General features: G+C 37.3%; 1 protein-coding gene across 2 annotated transcripts; it reads right to left on the reverse strand.

Moving 5' to 3' along the window:
- Nucleotides 1-2,724: 2,724 nt before the first annotated feature.
- On the reverse strand, nucleotides 2,725-17,393 carry LOC105041212 (caffeoylshikimate esterase). Of its 2 annotated transcripts, none has more exons than XM_010918075.3 (9): nucleotides 16,947-17,393; nucleotides 16,598-16,872; nucleotides 14,172-14,201; nucleotides 13,831-13,957; nucleotides 13,572-13,718; nucleotides 5,921-6,051; nucleotides 5,704-5,841; nucleotides 5,336-5,434; nucleotides 2,725-3,139 (listed from the first exon to the last, which is right to left on the reverse strand). In XM_010918075.3, exons 1-9 carry the CDS (start codon nucleotides 16,999-17,001, stop codon nucleotides 2,912-2,914), a joined length of 1,230 nt encoding a protein of 409 aa, XP_010916377.1. In that variant the 5' UTR covers nucleotides 17,002-17,393; the 3' UTR covers nucleotides 2,725-2,911. The 2 variants fall into 2 exon arrangements, with proteins under 2 accessions (XP_010916377.1, XP_010916379.1); XM_010918077.3 differs by having other exon boundaries at nucleotides 16,598-16,862; nucleotides 16,947-17,385.
- Between the last annotated feature and the right edge of the window lie 295 nt (nucleotides 17,394-17,688).

Below are 17,688 nucleotides of genomic sequence, written 5' to 3' on the forward strand. Positions count from 1 at the left end.
AACTTTCTATAAATATATATGGTACTTGCATAATATATATAATTTTTTGTGAATATATATATAACATTCTGAATAATATATATGACTTCTTAATATCTTATATAACTTCTTGTCAATATATATGACATTCTGAAATATATATGACTTTCTGTAAATATATATGATATCTTGAACAATATACATGACTTTCTGTGTCTTTATATCATATCCTATTGATTAATATGACTTACTGATACTTTATATGATCTTCTGTTAGTTATAATTACCAACAGAATATTATATAAAAAAAAATTATATATATTATTCAGAATGTCATATATATTTACAGAAAGTCATATATTATTCAGAATATCATATATATTGACAGAAAGCCATATAAAGCATCAGAAAGCTATATATTATATTCAGGATATCATATATATTCATAGAAAGTCATATATATTGTTTAGGATGTCATATCTATTCATAGAAAGCCATATATATTGTTCAGGATATTATATATATTCATAAGTCATATAAGATATCAAAAAGCCATATGTATTGTTTATGATACCATATAAAGATATAAAAAAAATATATTATTCAGAATATCATATATATTCACAGAAAGTCATATGTATTATTCAGAATATCATATATATTGATACGATGTTATATAAGACATTAGAAAGTCATATATATTGTTTAAGATGCCATATAAAGATACAAAAAATCATATATATTGTCCAAAATGTCATATATATTCACAAAAAATTATTCAAGTCATTAAAAAATAATAATACTGTTTTTTCTATATTTCGCAGAGAGAAAGAATATTTTTATCAAAAAAAATTTGAAAAAAAAAAATTGAACGAAATCCCATATGATAGGAGGGTGCACTTCATGATAATTTTACTGCACCACATACAATGCACAAAAAATTGCTCTTTTCCAATCTGACAGTCAAATGACTGCACGACTAAAGTTCATGGTTCCGAATAATCTCCACACTAACATTCCAGGTTGGAACAATGATCTTGATCTATCGGTCCGTCTCTCTGTAACCTCTCGTGGACAGGGACTTTCCCGTACCTTTATAAAAAAACTATCATAGTTCGGTATATGCAAAATCTACTTATATTCGTATACATACTCTAGACTAGTTGAAACTATGCTCGTTGGACACGAGTATTGGGATTTTGTCCCACCTGAACAAGCTGCAACCAGTGAGAGGTATTTCCCTGCTTATCAAAACAAGTGGTGAATGAGCTAATCAAAACAATCATATACCCCAAGATCATCAGCGGAACACATGGTTATCTTAAGGAGGTTAGAAATTGTTCTAGGAGCGCTGTACAATGTCAACTTAATAGAGTTTCTTCTACTAAACGTTTTAGTACTGCATAGCTCTTGACATAGCTTCAGGACAATATTTACCCCTAATGAACTGTTTTTCCCTTGATACATTTGTAATTGAGCTTCTGTTACATCATTCCCTGTCAAATATCATGCTGCTACAAGTATGATGGTTGTTCTTGTCTAGTTCCAAGGAGGACGGGAAAAGTAATCAGTGTTGATACACATAAAATAGCCACAAATTATGCATCTTCAGACTGAAATGTATCTTTATCACGGTAAGGATAACTGTGTTGAACCATGCATTTAAAAAAAAAAATTACCAAAAGGATGGCAGTTTTCTTTGAACAGATACCTTAAGATTGCATCTACACTTTCCGTCTCAAAATCAGATTAATCCAGGAAAATTTTTGATCTACAAACTTAACAGACAAATGACACATTAAAATTTTAAGCATGATTAAATCCATAACCATAAAGCCCTGTTCACAAAGTTTTCGTTGGCTGAAGTTCTTGGTTTTGCCAATCAAAAATTTTAGGCTCATAAGAACTATAAAAAACTGTTCATAAAATGACAACAGAACCTTTTCAGGAGAGTGCAAACCCAACCGTCTAGCAGGCACAAAATTACCGGCACACTCCAACACATAAAAGCAAAATAAATAAACTGACAAGGGTCCTTCTCCTGTGGTTCTTTGTGAGTGATGTAAAACATCCCTGTTTTGAGTTCCAAGTCAATGGCTTTTGATATACTGGACTGGAGCAACATGCTACTAGTGCACTACTAGGTGTCCTAGACAAAGATCATAGTTCTGTTCTGTTATAACAGAAAATAAAGTTATTGTAGTTCTTTGAACGCATGGAATTGGTTTCTGCAATGTGATCTTTGGACTGAGGGAAATGTCTGCACACACATATCTTTAAATTTCAGTAATTGATAGTTTTTCCATCAAATGTTATATGCTGATAATTAGATTGGATATATATCTTATACAGAATGTGTCTTCTTGTAGATATCAAATAATCGAACAATTGGGTATCAGCTACCAATTAATCATGCCACGGAGTACTTGAACAGGACTAAGGTCTACATTATTTTTTGATCATGGATTCAACAAAAAACAATCTTTCCATGAGACTAACAATAACCTTTGCATTGGATAGACTGAAGGAAGACATATACACCACAGCCTTTATAACTACTAGATGATATTCAAAGTATATTCACTGAAATTTTCAAGAGATGGCATAATCACCAAACACTCAATATCTCTTGAGCAGATCACATGGCTAATTTTGTTTATTTCAAATTTATCCTTATTTTAGGAGAAAGGGAAAGCAAAAACAAGAAAAAAAAGAACTACTTACCTATGACAGGAAACAAGGAAATAGTCCACAAAATTTAATTTAAGATATCAAGGGTACTATATAATATACAGAATGATCAAGTTAGATCAGTGCTCCTGATGGATGCAGCAGCAATGTGCTGCAGCATAAAAGATTAGCATCCTGATCTTTAAGGATTAACATCGCATACCAGTACTATTGCACAGATGAAGAATTAAAGTAAACCTGATCATGAAGAAACCCTTCTGACAGAGTGTTCATCCAACCATGATATAATATCATTGAGGACTTTAAATATCATCTCATCAGATTCACCTTCAAGAAGAGAATGATATGCATCTTTGTAAAGGCACAGCTTCTTGTCCAAGCTTCTTGCCTTCTCATACAAAGCTTTGCTCACCGATGGATCAGTTACAATATCTGCCTCACCATGCAGAATGATCAGTGGCAGGGAAACCTGAGAAGGAAAAAGAGATCCATCATATTCTACAGCCATATAATCGAGAATAATAGTTCCCCTACCACAAAAAGGCATAAAATACTAAAGCTATTGCTGAACATAAACATGCATTGACATGGAAGGTGATTTTATGACTGGTCACTGATTTCATAGATAACAGGGTGGTTGTTTGCTGCTTGATTGTGGGCAAGATGGGCAAGAAGAGAGACACAAGGGATGGGAAGCATGTCTTGTTTGATGGGTTCATGGTCGAGATCATTAAAAAGAGGGTGCTGTACTTTTTTTGACAAATTGATTATAAACAGTATATTAATCACACAATACAAGTTTTACATGAAATGCTTTTTGCACGCTTAGCTTTTCTATATCGAGTAAAGAATCATAATATATTGTTTTATTGCAGAAAAACATAGTAACTTCTGCAAAAAGTAAGCAAACATTATGAGTAATTGAATTATTTCTGGATATGAAGCACACTACTCGGTACACTTAAATCATCATATATACTCCAGGGGTAGTAGTGGAGATACCATCAAAACCATTACAGGTTACACTCTTCAAATTACAAGGGGAGTTACGTCTGGTCCCTCCATGACCAAACTATAGTGTTTAGTCCCTGTTGACCAGGACTTTAACACGCTATGTATCACTGTTGAAGGTAGGCCTGTCTGGGAGACAGGTAACTGCTTTTGTACAATGGAGGAGGAAATTCATGGAAACCACAAAACATGTGAGAATTTATTAAGTGCAACATGACTCAGATGAATGGTCACACACTAGAGGGTTCACCAAACCCTTGATTTCTAAAATTTGCGACTCTTGGCGGTTCAGCAGACAAAAGAAAATTGAGGGAAAGGATAACTTCAAGTATGAAGTAATGTCAGAAATGGATTGTGATGTATTTTCCCCTGGGTAACACCTCCTTGACAAATAACTCTGTCATTCATTCATTACTAGAAGTCCAAAGTGAACTTTAAATGATCTAGCATGCATCAGTAATCATGTCTATAGGCAGATATATTTTTATATGTGCATGTATATGTTTGTGCCTGCGATTCTAAATTGATTTGTGCAGATATCATACGTGCAAAAATAAGACTTCCTAAAAGACTTCTTCAATAATTAAACATTAACCACAACTCCTATACTCTTTGAAATATATTTACTCTTCATAAAACTCAATTCATCAATAATTAAGGAATCAAAAGCAACATCACAAGGAACCGAAAGAAATAATAAGCTTTAATGGAAACTTTAAATAGTTTAATCAACTTGTTGCTCGATTACTTTCATCCCCCAAAAAATTGGGGCAACTTCCATGCTTTTCTTGAAAGTTTTCAAGTTCAATCTTGAATGCTGCATCCTTCACAAATGAGATAGACTTAAGCCCTAAGCACTCCAGCTAAGTCACAAATTTACATCACTAAATTTTTATTCAATAAAAGGTGCACTACAATTACAACCTAACACTAAAAATGGTCCATTTAGTAATAAGAGCAACATCCAGGTTTCACCTTTAGTTGCTAGAATCAGAGGCAGGTGCAACAGGTGCACGCGAGAGTGCAGGGAAGCAGATACTTTAGAACCACTCTTTAGTAAGGAAGTGCTTAAACTAGGTGCGGATTCAAGATTCTAGGAAGATTCCAAGCAGGTGCATCATCATCCTAGGCAGAAGATTCTGGCTACCAAGGTTTCACTATTGACACCAGAACTTGCTTATAGAGATTTTCACTGTTCTCCATCCTCAGTCTTTCACCCTCACATCCAATCAAACCATTAAACTAAACTTAGAAACCCTAATCAGACAATGACAAGCAGCACTAACACACATATTTACCATTCCAAAAATCTAATAATCCAACAACTTTTATTTGACAATTGCTGGTGGCTAATTGCCTAGAATCACAGGACAACATCCTCTTAAATCAAGTTGGTCCTTTTTTCATATTCCTACAAACTCTATTATTATCATATATGATGGATAAAATTCAGTATCACACTAGAGAAAATTAGGTAAATGTTGTATATGTTGCTCTCACGAACTTGCGATTTTCTGATGCCGAATGTGGTTTGCAAATTTCATGGATATTTTGGCTATGCACATACATCAATGAGAATATTTTTTTTCATATGAAATGCTCATTGTGTGCATGATCACAACATAGCAAACATATCTGGAAAAGAATCTCATACTTCTTCTAATCGGCGTTCTATCTCCTGGGTGGTCCTAAGCAACTCCAGTGCTGTTCTCAGGCGTGGTTTATCCTTGTAGGCGATGACATTGTAAGAACACTGCATTAAACAGAAAATGAAACCACATCATCCATATAATAAATTTGTAGGAGTTGTGAATTTTGCAACTTTTTAAGGTAAGAAAAACAAGCAGCAGACAATACACACAATGCAAAGTGTTTGTCATTGCATAAATACATGTTACAATGTCTACCAGGTAAACAAATGATACAGGGCTCATATGGCTCAAACTTTATTGTAAAGTCAGACCTGCTTTAACTTACTCATACCCAAGCTTAATTAATCTGATCAGTAGTACAAGAACCAACCTGTTCTCGCTTTTTTATATCTTTGAATGCCATTTCTGCTAAATCTTTTTGAGGAACCAACTTCTCTTTTGGAAGAATTTTAGCTATACAAATCAAAATTTGCTGAATAGGCCAAGCTGGAACAACATCTTCGGCCATCTACTAGAAAAGAAATATTTATTAGGACAAGAAGACTGCCAGCCACTAAGACCCCTAAATCAAGATCAAGTACGATTACCTTGCACATTGGTGCAACCAGGATTGCACCATCCCACGCATGAAGCTGTTTTAAGTGTACCTTCAGTGCAACTGCTCCACCCAAGGATTGTCCAAATAGAAAGCTTGGAAGTCCTTGATATTCAGAATTTTCTGCAAGCCAATGTATGGCATAAGTAGATATATTATATTTATATTCTAGAAAGAAATAATAACAGTTAGATCTTAATCTAGTGTTAAAAATAATAGCACATTCAGATTTTTGGATAATTAAAATTAATCATTCCATTTAGAAGCAATCATGCACTCATGTTAGATCACAATGGGTAATAGTTGCACAATCAGTATGGGCAAACTTTGTTATAATGTTTTCAGTGAATCATTACCACCATCACTTTAGGATCAAACAAGCTCACTGTAAGAAGCCAAGCAGGATCAGCCCATGCAATCTTTCTTTTTGTGCAATTATTTGTACTCAAGCTCATAATTCTCAAAGCTTAAACAATTCCTGCTAGCATAGACAATTAATGCTACAATCCTGTCTTACAGAAAAAGGAACTTTTTAAATTCTAATTTAGTTTTTTGGGTGTTGTCTCTCGATTTAGCAAGAGAACCCTAGCTTATAAATTATGAAGCATGGACATGGATACAGGATATGGATACATCAAAAAACAGATATGTCTATAGAACAAAAATTGGAACAAATTAGGATAGGATATGATGACGCTATAGTGATATACATATTCACATGTTGAGATGCATCAACAAAGCATAATGCACTATCGCAGTAACATAATTCGTACTCTATACAATTACATCAATGTCCACAAACTCAATCTTCTAGTAATCATTTAAATCCATATTCACACTCCACTAAATAACATGAACATCAAAATATTTAGGCCCTATTTGGATGTCCGGACCATCTACCTGGCAATGTCTTCACAAAACCGAATTTGTCATGGAGAAAGGCTGCCACTGGGGGAAAACTTGATCAAGTTGGAAGATCATGCAAACCAACAAATCCCGAAATTTATGGCTACTGATTTCCGGTACCCCCATTTTTTGGGACTCGACAGATCAAAACTTCCCTCAGATGTAAATACTCTTTTTCTTATGCACTCTCCCCAACTAAACTCTTCCCAGCCACCACCATATATAGTATATTCGGTGGATGCCTTGTGGAAGCATCCAAACAAGACCTTAAAATTAACTGTTCATTGTCATTGTATCTACATCCACCAAAGAAAGGGAAAAGAAAAAGGTATCTGAAAGTATCCTGGATTCAACTAAGAAAATTAGGCCCCATAGCCTACGTGCCTTGCCTGCCTTGCTGGGCAGGCATGGACAAAAGGAATATGCCCCATCGGATCAACAAGCCAATGCTTGAAAATGTGGCTGGATTACATTAGGCTAAGCTCAAACTAGCTAGAAAGTATATCAACCTAGCTTACCTGAAGCTATATATTATTTGGTATCATTATTTTGATATATTTATTAATGTAAAACATATAATGCCTACACATTATTATCATCTCAACTAAATCCAAAACCCTACTGAATTTTCACAAACCCTAGACATCCTATCTCTATTACACAATTCCATCCTCCCTCTGCGCCATCTCCCTTGCCTTGGTTTGGAGAAATGATCATGGTCTGAGAGCTTGTGGAAGCAAGTCAAGATACCCCTCTCTATCTGTCTATTCTCTTCAATTGGTACCCTCTATTTCTCAGTGCCTTTTCTTATTTTTGCAACCATAGACCAAAAAGCAGTCCTAAAATCAAATTCAAAGCCCTGACTTCTATCTCCTTTTCAACCAGCCATCAAACAAAACCACCAGCACGAGCCAGCCCTAAAACTAGAAAGCTAGCCAATTCATGTTGTAAACTTAACTACTAATCTCTATCATCTAAGATGCATTTAGCCAAATCCTCAAATATAATCCCCACACACTTTCTTGTTCTAAAATTTTGATAATAAACAGCAATCAGAAATGTGCATGGCATCCTTTGCCTTTTTTATTCTTTCTAATGTATGACTCATGAGGATCCTTTCAGATCTTCAATGGTATGGATATGTACAGCAAAGATCTGAGTAGGCTCATGTAAGGAGAGTTACTTGAGCTTGTATCAAAGATTATAAGAAGAAAAGGAAGACTTAAATTAACACAGATGTAGGTTGGGAGGAAGGATATGGAGAAACTTTGAATAACATCAAAGGTGGCCCTAGATAGGAATACTTGGCAAATAAGAATCCATTAAGCTGATCCCAAAGAGTTGGGAAAAGGCTAGATGATTATGATGAGGATTATAATTCCTATAATTCCAATATATCACTCAAGAGGTTCTCAAATCAGCAAAGAATCATTAATATTGACAGTATGTTGTGGTGATTCATATTTATTGCTTAAGAACTCTACTAGGTATTTGACACAAGTTTAAAAAAGGTCGGGCCTATGCTATCCTCCATCAATAGGAATACAATGCTTTCTTCAAAATAGTTAAATTTTCATTTTGTTTCCCTCCTTTTCTTTTCTTGTAGGTTCTAAAAAATAAAGCAGACTGAATAATGAGTAAGGAAGGTTCTTATCTGTGTGCCTGTGTGTATGGCACAGCTTTACTGTTCCTAGGGAACAATGAAGCAAGATGTCCTCTGTTTAAAAGGACAGATCATGCCCTTATAAAGTTAGCTGTCCTAGATATCAATGGGCACTTTTGGTAATTTGGAGCAACTATATTGCATTAGAAAAAAGTATCTCATGAGATTTTGAAGGCATATGTCCTGAAGCTTGAAATATGTGACAAGTTTCATCTTCCTCTTTTCTGTCCTTTATTCTGCCTCCCGACACCCACCACTACTGGCCCCTTCCACCCACTTCCAAACACCACATCATTACCCTTTTATCTCCTTATTCCTGTGAGTATTTGCTGCCAGTTACTCCACCATATCCCACCAAACCACCCTCCTCGTACCCAACTTGCATAGTCTATTGGCCCCTTCATTCCAATTGAGCTTTTGGATAAACTGCACTTCAATTCCTTTGATTTCTGTTCTCTAGTGTCAATTTCTCTCTTGCTCACAGAATCTTTGATAACCCATATAAGTGTCTATGCTAGATGTTTATAGTGACCTTGCATACTTCAACCCAAAATCATTCATTTTTTGCTGGCTTTTCCATGAAATCTTTTCTGTCAAGCATAAATTTTGTATGAATCAATGATACGAAGGAATACTATGAAATGAAAGGAGTTTTCTCTAATCCATGGGGATGACACGCTTCCACATATATAATTACAAATTTCACTAGTTCTCTCTCTCTCTCCCCCCCTTCCCTTTGTGCTTTTGTTTTCTGAGGAAGATGCATAACTCTTCATATATAGCAAATGTCAAAAGCCACTATAGGAGGGTCTTTTCTTTGGATGGAAAAAAATCCACTACAATAGTTGCGTAAACACTTTGATGCTTGTTCGACTTAGTTGCCTTTGAGCAACAAAAGAACCAGCTAAGAAACACATTCCACATATAAGTGACAGTAAAACTACAAACTCTCAATTTCTCGCCAGTCCTTCAAAAAAGTACATTATTAATTGGATCTCTCAAGGTCTTAAAAATCTTTAAAAAAAAATAGGCCTCTTAGTTTCTGATCAAAGGGCAAAGTCCTATCTCTATCATAAGGTTTACATTCTATGATCATCTTTACTTCCTATATCCTTGAACCAACAACCTGTGCATCATTCAAAAGTGGGCTTACTTTATGTCATTATTCCTTGAAAAGATCATTGGTTCTTGGATATTTCTAGTCATCACTACTAAAAGAAAACATTTCTATTCTAGTGTATGTTGCTCTTCCATGATACTAAACATGGAGCTGATATACATGTTCTTTGTCTTAGATACCACTTAATTTTTACATCAACACCAATAGCACAATAATTGCATCTGCAGTAATTCAGGGATACTCATTATTGCTCTAGTACCTTTGAAGCTTAGGATAGCTATCCTGGACATTTGGTTACATTAAACATTTTCACTATTAGCAAATAAAATTTAGATGGCACATATAATGAGCAAATCACTAAAAATTTGGTTTCTTTGATGCATGGGATAGGTCACAAGAGAAAATTCTTGAGTTCAATATTCCATGACTATAAGGTTGCATTTGGTGTATTGTCAGGTAGTGGTAATCTGGATTATCTGCAATCCGGATAGATTGCCAGTAACGTTGATTATCGTGTTTGGTACATGCACATAATGTTGCAGTAAAATTACTGAAAATCTTAATTGACCTATTTGGTATGACAATCAGATTACTGGTAATGTAACATCAAATTTTCAAAATATCCTTATTATTAGTTTAGCATTTTAAAATATTTATTTAATTTTTCTAATGATAAAAATTATTATATGAAAAAAATTATTTTTAATTAAATAATCAAATTATTTAATTTTTTCATTATTTTTTAATACTTATTATTATTATTTTATTATTTTTATTTTTTCTTCCTTTTCCTTCCCCCACACGCCACACCCCTCCCCCCTCCACCCCTAACCCTCAGCCGTACGGCATCACCCCCCGACCGTTGCACCTCCGGCACCGCCCCCCGACCGTCCGTGCCTCCTCCCACCCTCCCGCACCGCCCCCTGGCCTCCTGGCGAACCCACACCCCGCGCACCCTACGGCCACCTCCATCGCTGCCCTCACCCATCTGCGTCGCCGCCCTCACCCACCCAACTGGAGGCCATGTCAGGGGAAGAAGGCGACGAAGGTGAGGAAAGAGATGATCGGATGGCTGTCTCCTTTTTCCACGGGCGGTCATCCCCTTGAGACCGCCGGATCTTAATAGACCGGTGATTTTTCCTTGATTGCTGGCAGCTGCTGTTAAGAAGACGATGGCGATGGCAACCGTCGGCGGCTAGTTTCCGACCGTCGCCGGTCGAATTTTGTAAAGGAGGGCACCAATTTTGGCCTCCCTCTTTTCGCTGCCCATCGTGAGGAAGAAGACTGTGGGATGGATGGTGGCGGCGGGGAGGATGATGGCAAGGGCCATGATGGCAGCATAAAAGACGGCAGGGCCGTCGGAGGCACAGACGAGCGACGGGTGGCATTGGGCAGGGAGGGGGGGAGAGGAGGCATGAGCGAGCGACGGGTGGCACCACACGAAGAAAGGGGGAGGGGAGGAGGGCAATTTCATCCAGAAATTTTATTGCAAGATTACCAAAGTAGTGATAATCTGGATAGCCACCCCTCCCTTTGGTAATCCAGATTATCTCAGAAGAGGTAATCTGGATTACCAATCCAAAAAACATACCAAACGTGGTAATCTGGTGGGGTCTCTTTAAATTGCCAATAATCTGTATAGATTGTCAGCTACCAAACGCAACCTAAGAGTCTTGTCTACCATTCTAGCACCAAGTGCCTAGTCATTATCCCAACTGATTAGAACGAACACATGGACATCACAAGAAATTTTGACAAGATATTAGTTGATTGGAACTGGGAGAGATTTATATGCATGAGTGGTGGAAGGAAGGGGAGGCAGGAAGAATATGTGGGGTGTTGCAAAATGTCTAGATCATCCTTTGTTTTTCAATGAGTGAAGGAAAGTATGGGATGTAGATAATATTGTAGGTGATGGTGGAATCAGTCTGAAGGTGACAGTTCAGACTTTGGAGCAATGGTGAAAGTGATGAGAGATGAGAGCAAATTGTGAGCAATTCTAGAGGGGGGCCATAGGTGATGCTAATAGGCAGAGAAAGGGCACATATCATGGCTTGTGGTAGGTGGCCACAGAGGGTGGAGACAGCACAAGTGGGTGGCCATAGAAGAAAAGAATAGAGAGGCTGTGAGAAAAGCAACAAGAGAGAAATGGGGAACTGGGGAGTGGTCTGTGGGCCAGATGAACGATAGAGGACAAAGACGTGGTGATGGCTGATGTTCAGGAAATGGATGTAATAGTAGGTTTGAGAAAGGTGGGAAAAAGGTAGTCTCTCGCTTGAACCAGTAGTCGTTTTTCAGTAGTTTGAGCTAAAATCTCATGAGAAATTTAATGACAATCATGAGAGAAGCCTTTTGTGCAAGACCAAAAGTGTGTGAAGATAAAAAGGTAAAATCTGTCATTATGCACAGGGAACAACAAAGATAGTTGTTACCTAGGAACTAAAAAGCCATCCCCATACATAGACATATACTCCTTTCCTTCTCTTGATTCCTCGATTCAGATGTCCTCCTTCTCACATCTCTCAATCTATCAATCTATTTCTACCTACTTTTTCTTTCCTTATTTCTGTACATAATAGATCTGATAATGGAATGATGTACCAGGCCGAATAGCAGGGTACACCTCATATCATACCAGTCTTGTACCGATACGGTGTCTCCCACCGGTACAATGTATCGTACTATATTGACACTTAATATGCCATCTCGTACCGTACTGAAACACATACCAACACCGCAATACAATGGTACTGGTACATGACTACAAGTCCAATACCGAGACAGCAAACTTTGGATCTAATTAGTTTATCAGAATCTTTTTACAATGTAAATATAATGTGTCTACATCCTATTCTCAACCTGATAACTCGCATAGACCTTATTTACCTAAAACCTAGTTCCTAAAAACCTTTTACTGGATGCAACTTGCCATTTATTTCTCCTTTAATGAGAAAACATAAAAGAGTCGAACTTAGAATTATTTAAATTTTTCCAATCCTCTGCAAATCCCTGACCAGTGAATGCTGAAATTAAATCCCCTTATTCCCTTATTAAAAATATCTGTTCAAATTTGTAAGAGAAACTGACTTCTTGACAGCCAATCGCTTATCAATTAAGTGTCAACCATGTCTTGCCTGGATATCAAAAACCCCAAAGAACGAAAGCAAACTTAGATGGAGGAAGTAAAAAACATTTTCAAGACAGGTTTGCGGTTTTGAGGATTAGGTAATAGCAAGGCTCGTGGTGAAATAGGATGCATTAGGTCAAATCCAGTTCGATGGTATAAGCCATGTTTTCTTATTCTTTTTTTCTTTTACAGTATGTTTGCATTTAAAAATTCAACAATTAGACTAACAACATTTCTCACAACTTAATCTTGAATTTTTGATAAAGAGGCGCAAAAACGTAGGTTAACGAACCTATACTCAAGGCTACGTAACCCATAGTTTAAGTTAGGTCAGAACAAAGTACCAAACTAGGGTCAGGTTTGGGACAGAATAATTCAACCTGGCTACAGTTCTGGCTGCATTCAACACAACCAGACGTGGAACTACACAAAACTAACCTGAAACTATCAGCCAAGACGAAATTATCTTGTGCATGAACAATCAAAGTCCTATTAAGGCAACCTTAACTGACAAGAACCAAAACCTGCCCTATTTAGCCCAACTCTTCATGTTTGGAATGAAAATTTTGGAGTCAAATTGGATGCTCAATCTAGTATAGAGTCATAGTGAAGTCTGCTTTGTTCACTTTAAGGTTGCAAATTTGTTTGGAACAACCTCAGGTTTCCCATGGATCTGACCAGAATTGCCCAAGCTGCAGCATGCTCAAAATTTAAAAAGGCAACATGGGCATCAACATGTTGACGAGTGGCAAGAAAAGAGTGTGTCATATGATTTGTATTCAATGGTTAGAAGAAGTTCCTTAATGAGGCGGGAGGCAATATCATACCTTTGATTTTAGAGAAATGCTCAGCTACATCATTGACCAGGGTATCAAAACTTGGTATATATCCATGAAGTCCTTCTGAAAGACCAAATCCAGGGTAGTCCAATGCAAAAACTCCATATCCAGATGTTGCTAACTTTTTTGCAATCCCTTTAAGAAACATGTTTGTGATATATGTAGTTATAAGTAATGCAATCTATCAAAGATACTATAAGAACTAATGCATGTTCAGGATTATAAGCTGCAAGGGAACAACACATACCTTCAAAGAAAAATGTGCACGTGTCTCCATAACCATGACAGAAACAAATCAGTGCCTTCATCTTAGACCCTTCTGGAAGCCAACTTTTGGAGAAGATTTCCAAACCTCTAGAATTCACCTCGTATGACTATATATAAATAACTTAATAAGTATAGTACTTTGAGGCAAGAACATATAGCAAAAATGCCATTTGGTACAAGGAACATGATGACAAATACCAATTTCAAGCCACTATCATGTGATTAGGGCTCTTATTCATTATTCAACTATGACCGTTTACCATCATATATAATTTATTTAAGCCATGAAGAACAAACTGTACATATGTAAAAAATTATTACCTCCTTCATTATCACTCCACTATACTGTGCCTGTTATACAAACGAAGGAAAATTTATGAGTATTTTTCCCATAAACGTTCATGGATAAACAGTAAGAAAATAGAAATACAATAAGTCCCTTAAAATGATGAATGCTCCTTACTAAAGAAATGTTTATGAGAACTAGCTAATACAATTACCGAAGGACAGAATAAAGATTATTACTAAACCACAGAAAGAAATATGACCAAGTAGGATGAGGCTCAAAGGCCAGAGCTTTAAATTAGAAGGAAAAGGAGACCTCTAACCAAATTTTATCAACATTGGAGGCTTACATTGAACTCCATAATGGTGTCAACTGTATTCAGTAAGATGGGTTTGGAGTGAGAAATTTAACTTATTTGATATGTCTAATTAATATTTTAGTTTGAAGACACGTGTATTAGTTATTTGATTAGTAGTATCTTGTATAGCTCCAATGCTTGCATCAAGTCATGCAATGTTGCCTTGGGCTACATTTTCTGGATGATATGCAAAGAAAGGAAGAAATTTACCCCATGGTGCATATGCCATGGCCCTTACCTAGGAGTTTACAATAATGGGATGACTTCTTGGAGAAGTGCACTTATAGTCAAGGTTCGCCATCTTAGTATCAGACCTCATACCAATACCATCATATTATATTATTGGTATGCAGTTCTATACAATATGAGATAGCGTACCGAACGTCGGTATGGTATAAGATAGTATACCGATACAAGACCGGTATGATACAGTACATCCTATACCAGATGATACTTGACAATACGCAAACCATGTGTACAATACAGAGGGCAGCTATCTTGTAAGAGGCATTTCACCTATTCCACTCCTACAACCACCATCTTCAAGCAGGACTACCACATCCTAGCTATTTTAAACTCAGGTTTGATGGCCTCATGAGGACCAATATCCACAATTATTTTTTGCTATTGCAACCAAATCCTCATTTCCTTATCTTCTTTTCAACATTTTTCTTCTGCTTCTCTCTATATATACATTCATCTTCTCTTTGCCCTTCTCTTCCCTTTTTTTTTTTTACTTCCAATTTGATAATATAATATTGCTTTAGCCGATTAGAAGATAATCTCTAGTCCCAGAAGTTACCGGATTTGAAAGTCTATCATGCATAAAATCTTTCCATAAGTTTTTTTTTTTATTATTGAAAGAATAAAACCTCAAATGCTTAAGCATCAAAAACTATTAGCACTAATCTGTTAATAGTTGTCCATTCATCTTGTACTATTTCATATCTACAATTCTATCTTTCACACCAACATCCAAATTGGAGCCAGTACCTTTTGATATCCAATTTGTTGCTTGCAAAATTGCAATATTGGTTTTCATTCTCATCAGTTCAAATTTATTTCTTTTATAGTTTAGAAATTGTACCACCTCACTGCATTTGGTGATGGACAGTTTGCAGATAACCTTATATTTAAGAAAATTAAGTATTGGTTCTCGTAACATGTTCAAGCATGTTTTTCCTGAATCCCATTAATCTCATGATGGAGTTGGCTTTCTTTTTTTTTTTTTGTGGGTAACTTCATGATGGAATTGACTTTATTAGAAGAAGGGAAACTAGAAATCAAAATTTACTCAGCATTATATGAATGGCAGATACATCCATGGACAACAATTCCTCTCACTTTTCTCAATCGCACCCACTAACAAAAATAGTTAACTCTAGCATTTTTTAGCTGCCAGACATCCAAATTGTGGACAAGAATATGACAGCATGTTTTATGGTAACCATGCCAAACTCCAACTCACAAATGACCGACAAAGAGCACCACTTGCGCTATTCCATTCTTTTTCCGCCATTACATATGAAAAAGACCACACAAACCAGCAGGGTTCCACCATTACATATGAAAAAGACCATACAAACCAGCAGGTTTCCACCACTGCATATGAAAAAGACTAAAAAAACCAGCAGGTTTCCACCCGTTCAATATGCCGCTACACCTTTTTTTCATTGGTGACAACTGGTAGGAAGAACAAGATGCCCAAAAGTAGGTAGAAGCACTCCAAGCAGACATAAACTCCATACTTCCTGTTGATTTCCAAAATTTGTTTAACAAGAATCATTCACTTCAAATCCCTAATTCCAAGCATTCCCATAGGCAAATCATTTTCTTTTCTTTTTTTATTGTAACCCATAGGCAAATCTGACACACCCTACAAGTCGATACTCAATCAACTAATCTTTCATGATACTCCGTCTTTATTTCAAGCTCTCGCCATTCTTTCCCAAGGCTAAAGAAACTCGAACATCAATATCATACCTCAGATTGTTGCACAATCATACCGTGCCAGTAAAAGAACACTAAGGACTACAAGAATCGAAACGAATGAAGTGGAGCATGGCTTCAAGACAGAAAGATATAGATATAGACACAAGATACCTTGAACAAGCAGTGGTCGATGCCGAGCTGGACGTCCTTGAAGGCCTCCCGGACCCTGCGGCGCTCGGGGGCCTGGTCGAGATTGGCCTCGGTGATCATCTTGGCGAGCCTATCGTCGACGCCCTCCCACCTCGTGACGGCCGTCATTGGAGGGACGGCTGCGGCGACTCTCCCTCTGCCTCCTCCTCCTCCCTCCTCCTCCTCTTTCGCCGGCGGCTGCTTCTTCTTCTTTTTCTTCTGGTGCTGGTCGAAGGAGATCCCGACCCTAATATAATCTATTAAAGGTCAGACCAAGAATATTCCAAGGGTCGGGGGAAAAAAGGAAAGAGAACCGGGTGCGAAGAAGTACCGTGCGTGGGAGGCGGACGAAAGAGGTTGGCGAAGGCCGGAGGCTTTGAAACCATTTATAAAGCGAGAAAAGTTCCGGGTTTTTATTTACATAATAGATTATAGATTAACAAAAAAAAAAAAAAAAAGGAAAAGCGAGAGATTGGACTTTTTAGCGGAGGTGGTTGGCGATTCTTGATCTTGACCGATTTGATTTGGGCGAGAGCAGAGAAAGGAATCTTGGATTGCGAGGGGATTTGGAGGAGAAAACGGGAGGGATGAGTCTTACCGGAAGCTTGGAAAGAAATAAGAGGGGCTGCTGTTCCTATGCTCTTCTCTTTTCCCCCTTTCTCCTGTTCCCCACGCCTACGCCTTCTCGTGGCCGTTTTTCCACGGTCAAGAATCGAGAGGGATGAGATGATCCGCGCAAGGCTTCAACACTTTAAGAGACCGGGTGGGGCGGATTGACACCAGCGCTGTCCATGGGCTCCTGAGCTAGAGAAAGACGCGTGGAATTGAAGCCTTTCTTGGCCCTTGGATTAGTGGTAGTATTTCTCGTCCACCCAAATTGTTCATTTGAGCGTTTCTTCGTATATCCATCCTGCGACATGCATTGTTCCACAAGTTTCAAGGCAAGAGGGTAGAAGCGCCAATTTCTTTTTGGTCAAACCCGAAATTTCAATTTCGGTCCGACAAAACGAAAGCTCTATTGTCGGGGGCAGAATTATCTTCTAGGGGACATGTCATTAATTCGTTTATTTTTA

Source organism: Elaeis guineensis, chromosome 3, assembly GCF_000442705.2.
Source record: "Elaeis guineensis isolate ETL-2024a chromosome 3, EG11, whole genome shotgun sequence".
NCBI lineage: Eukaryota > Viridiplantae > Streptophyta > Magnoliopsida > Arecales > Arecaceae > Elaeis > Elaeis guineensis.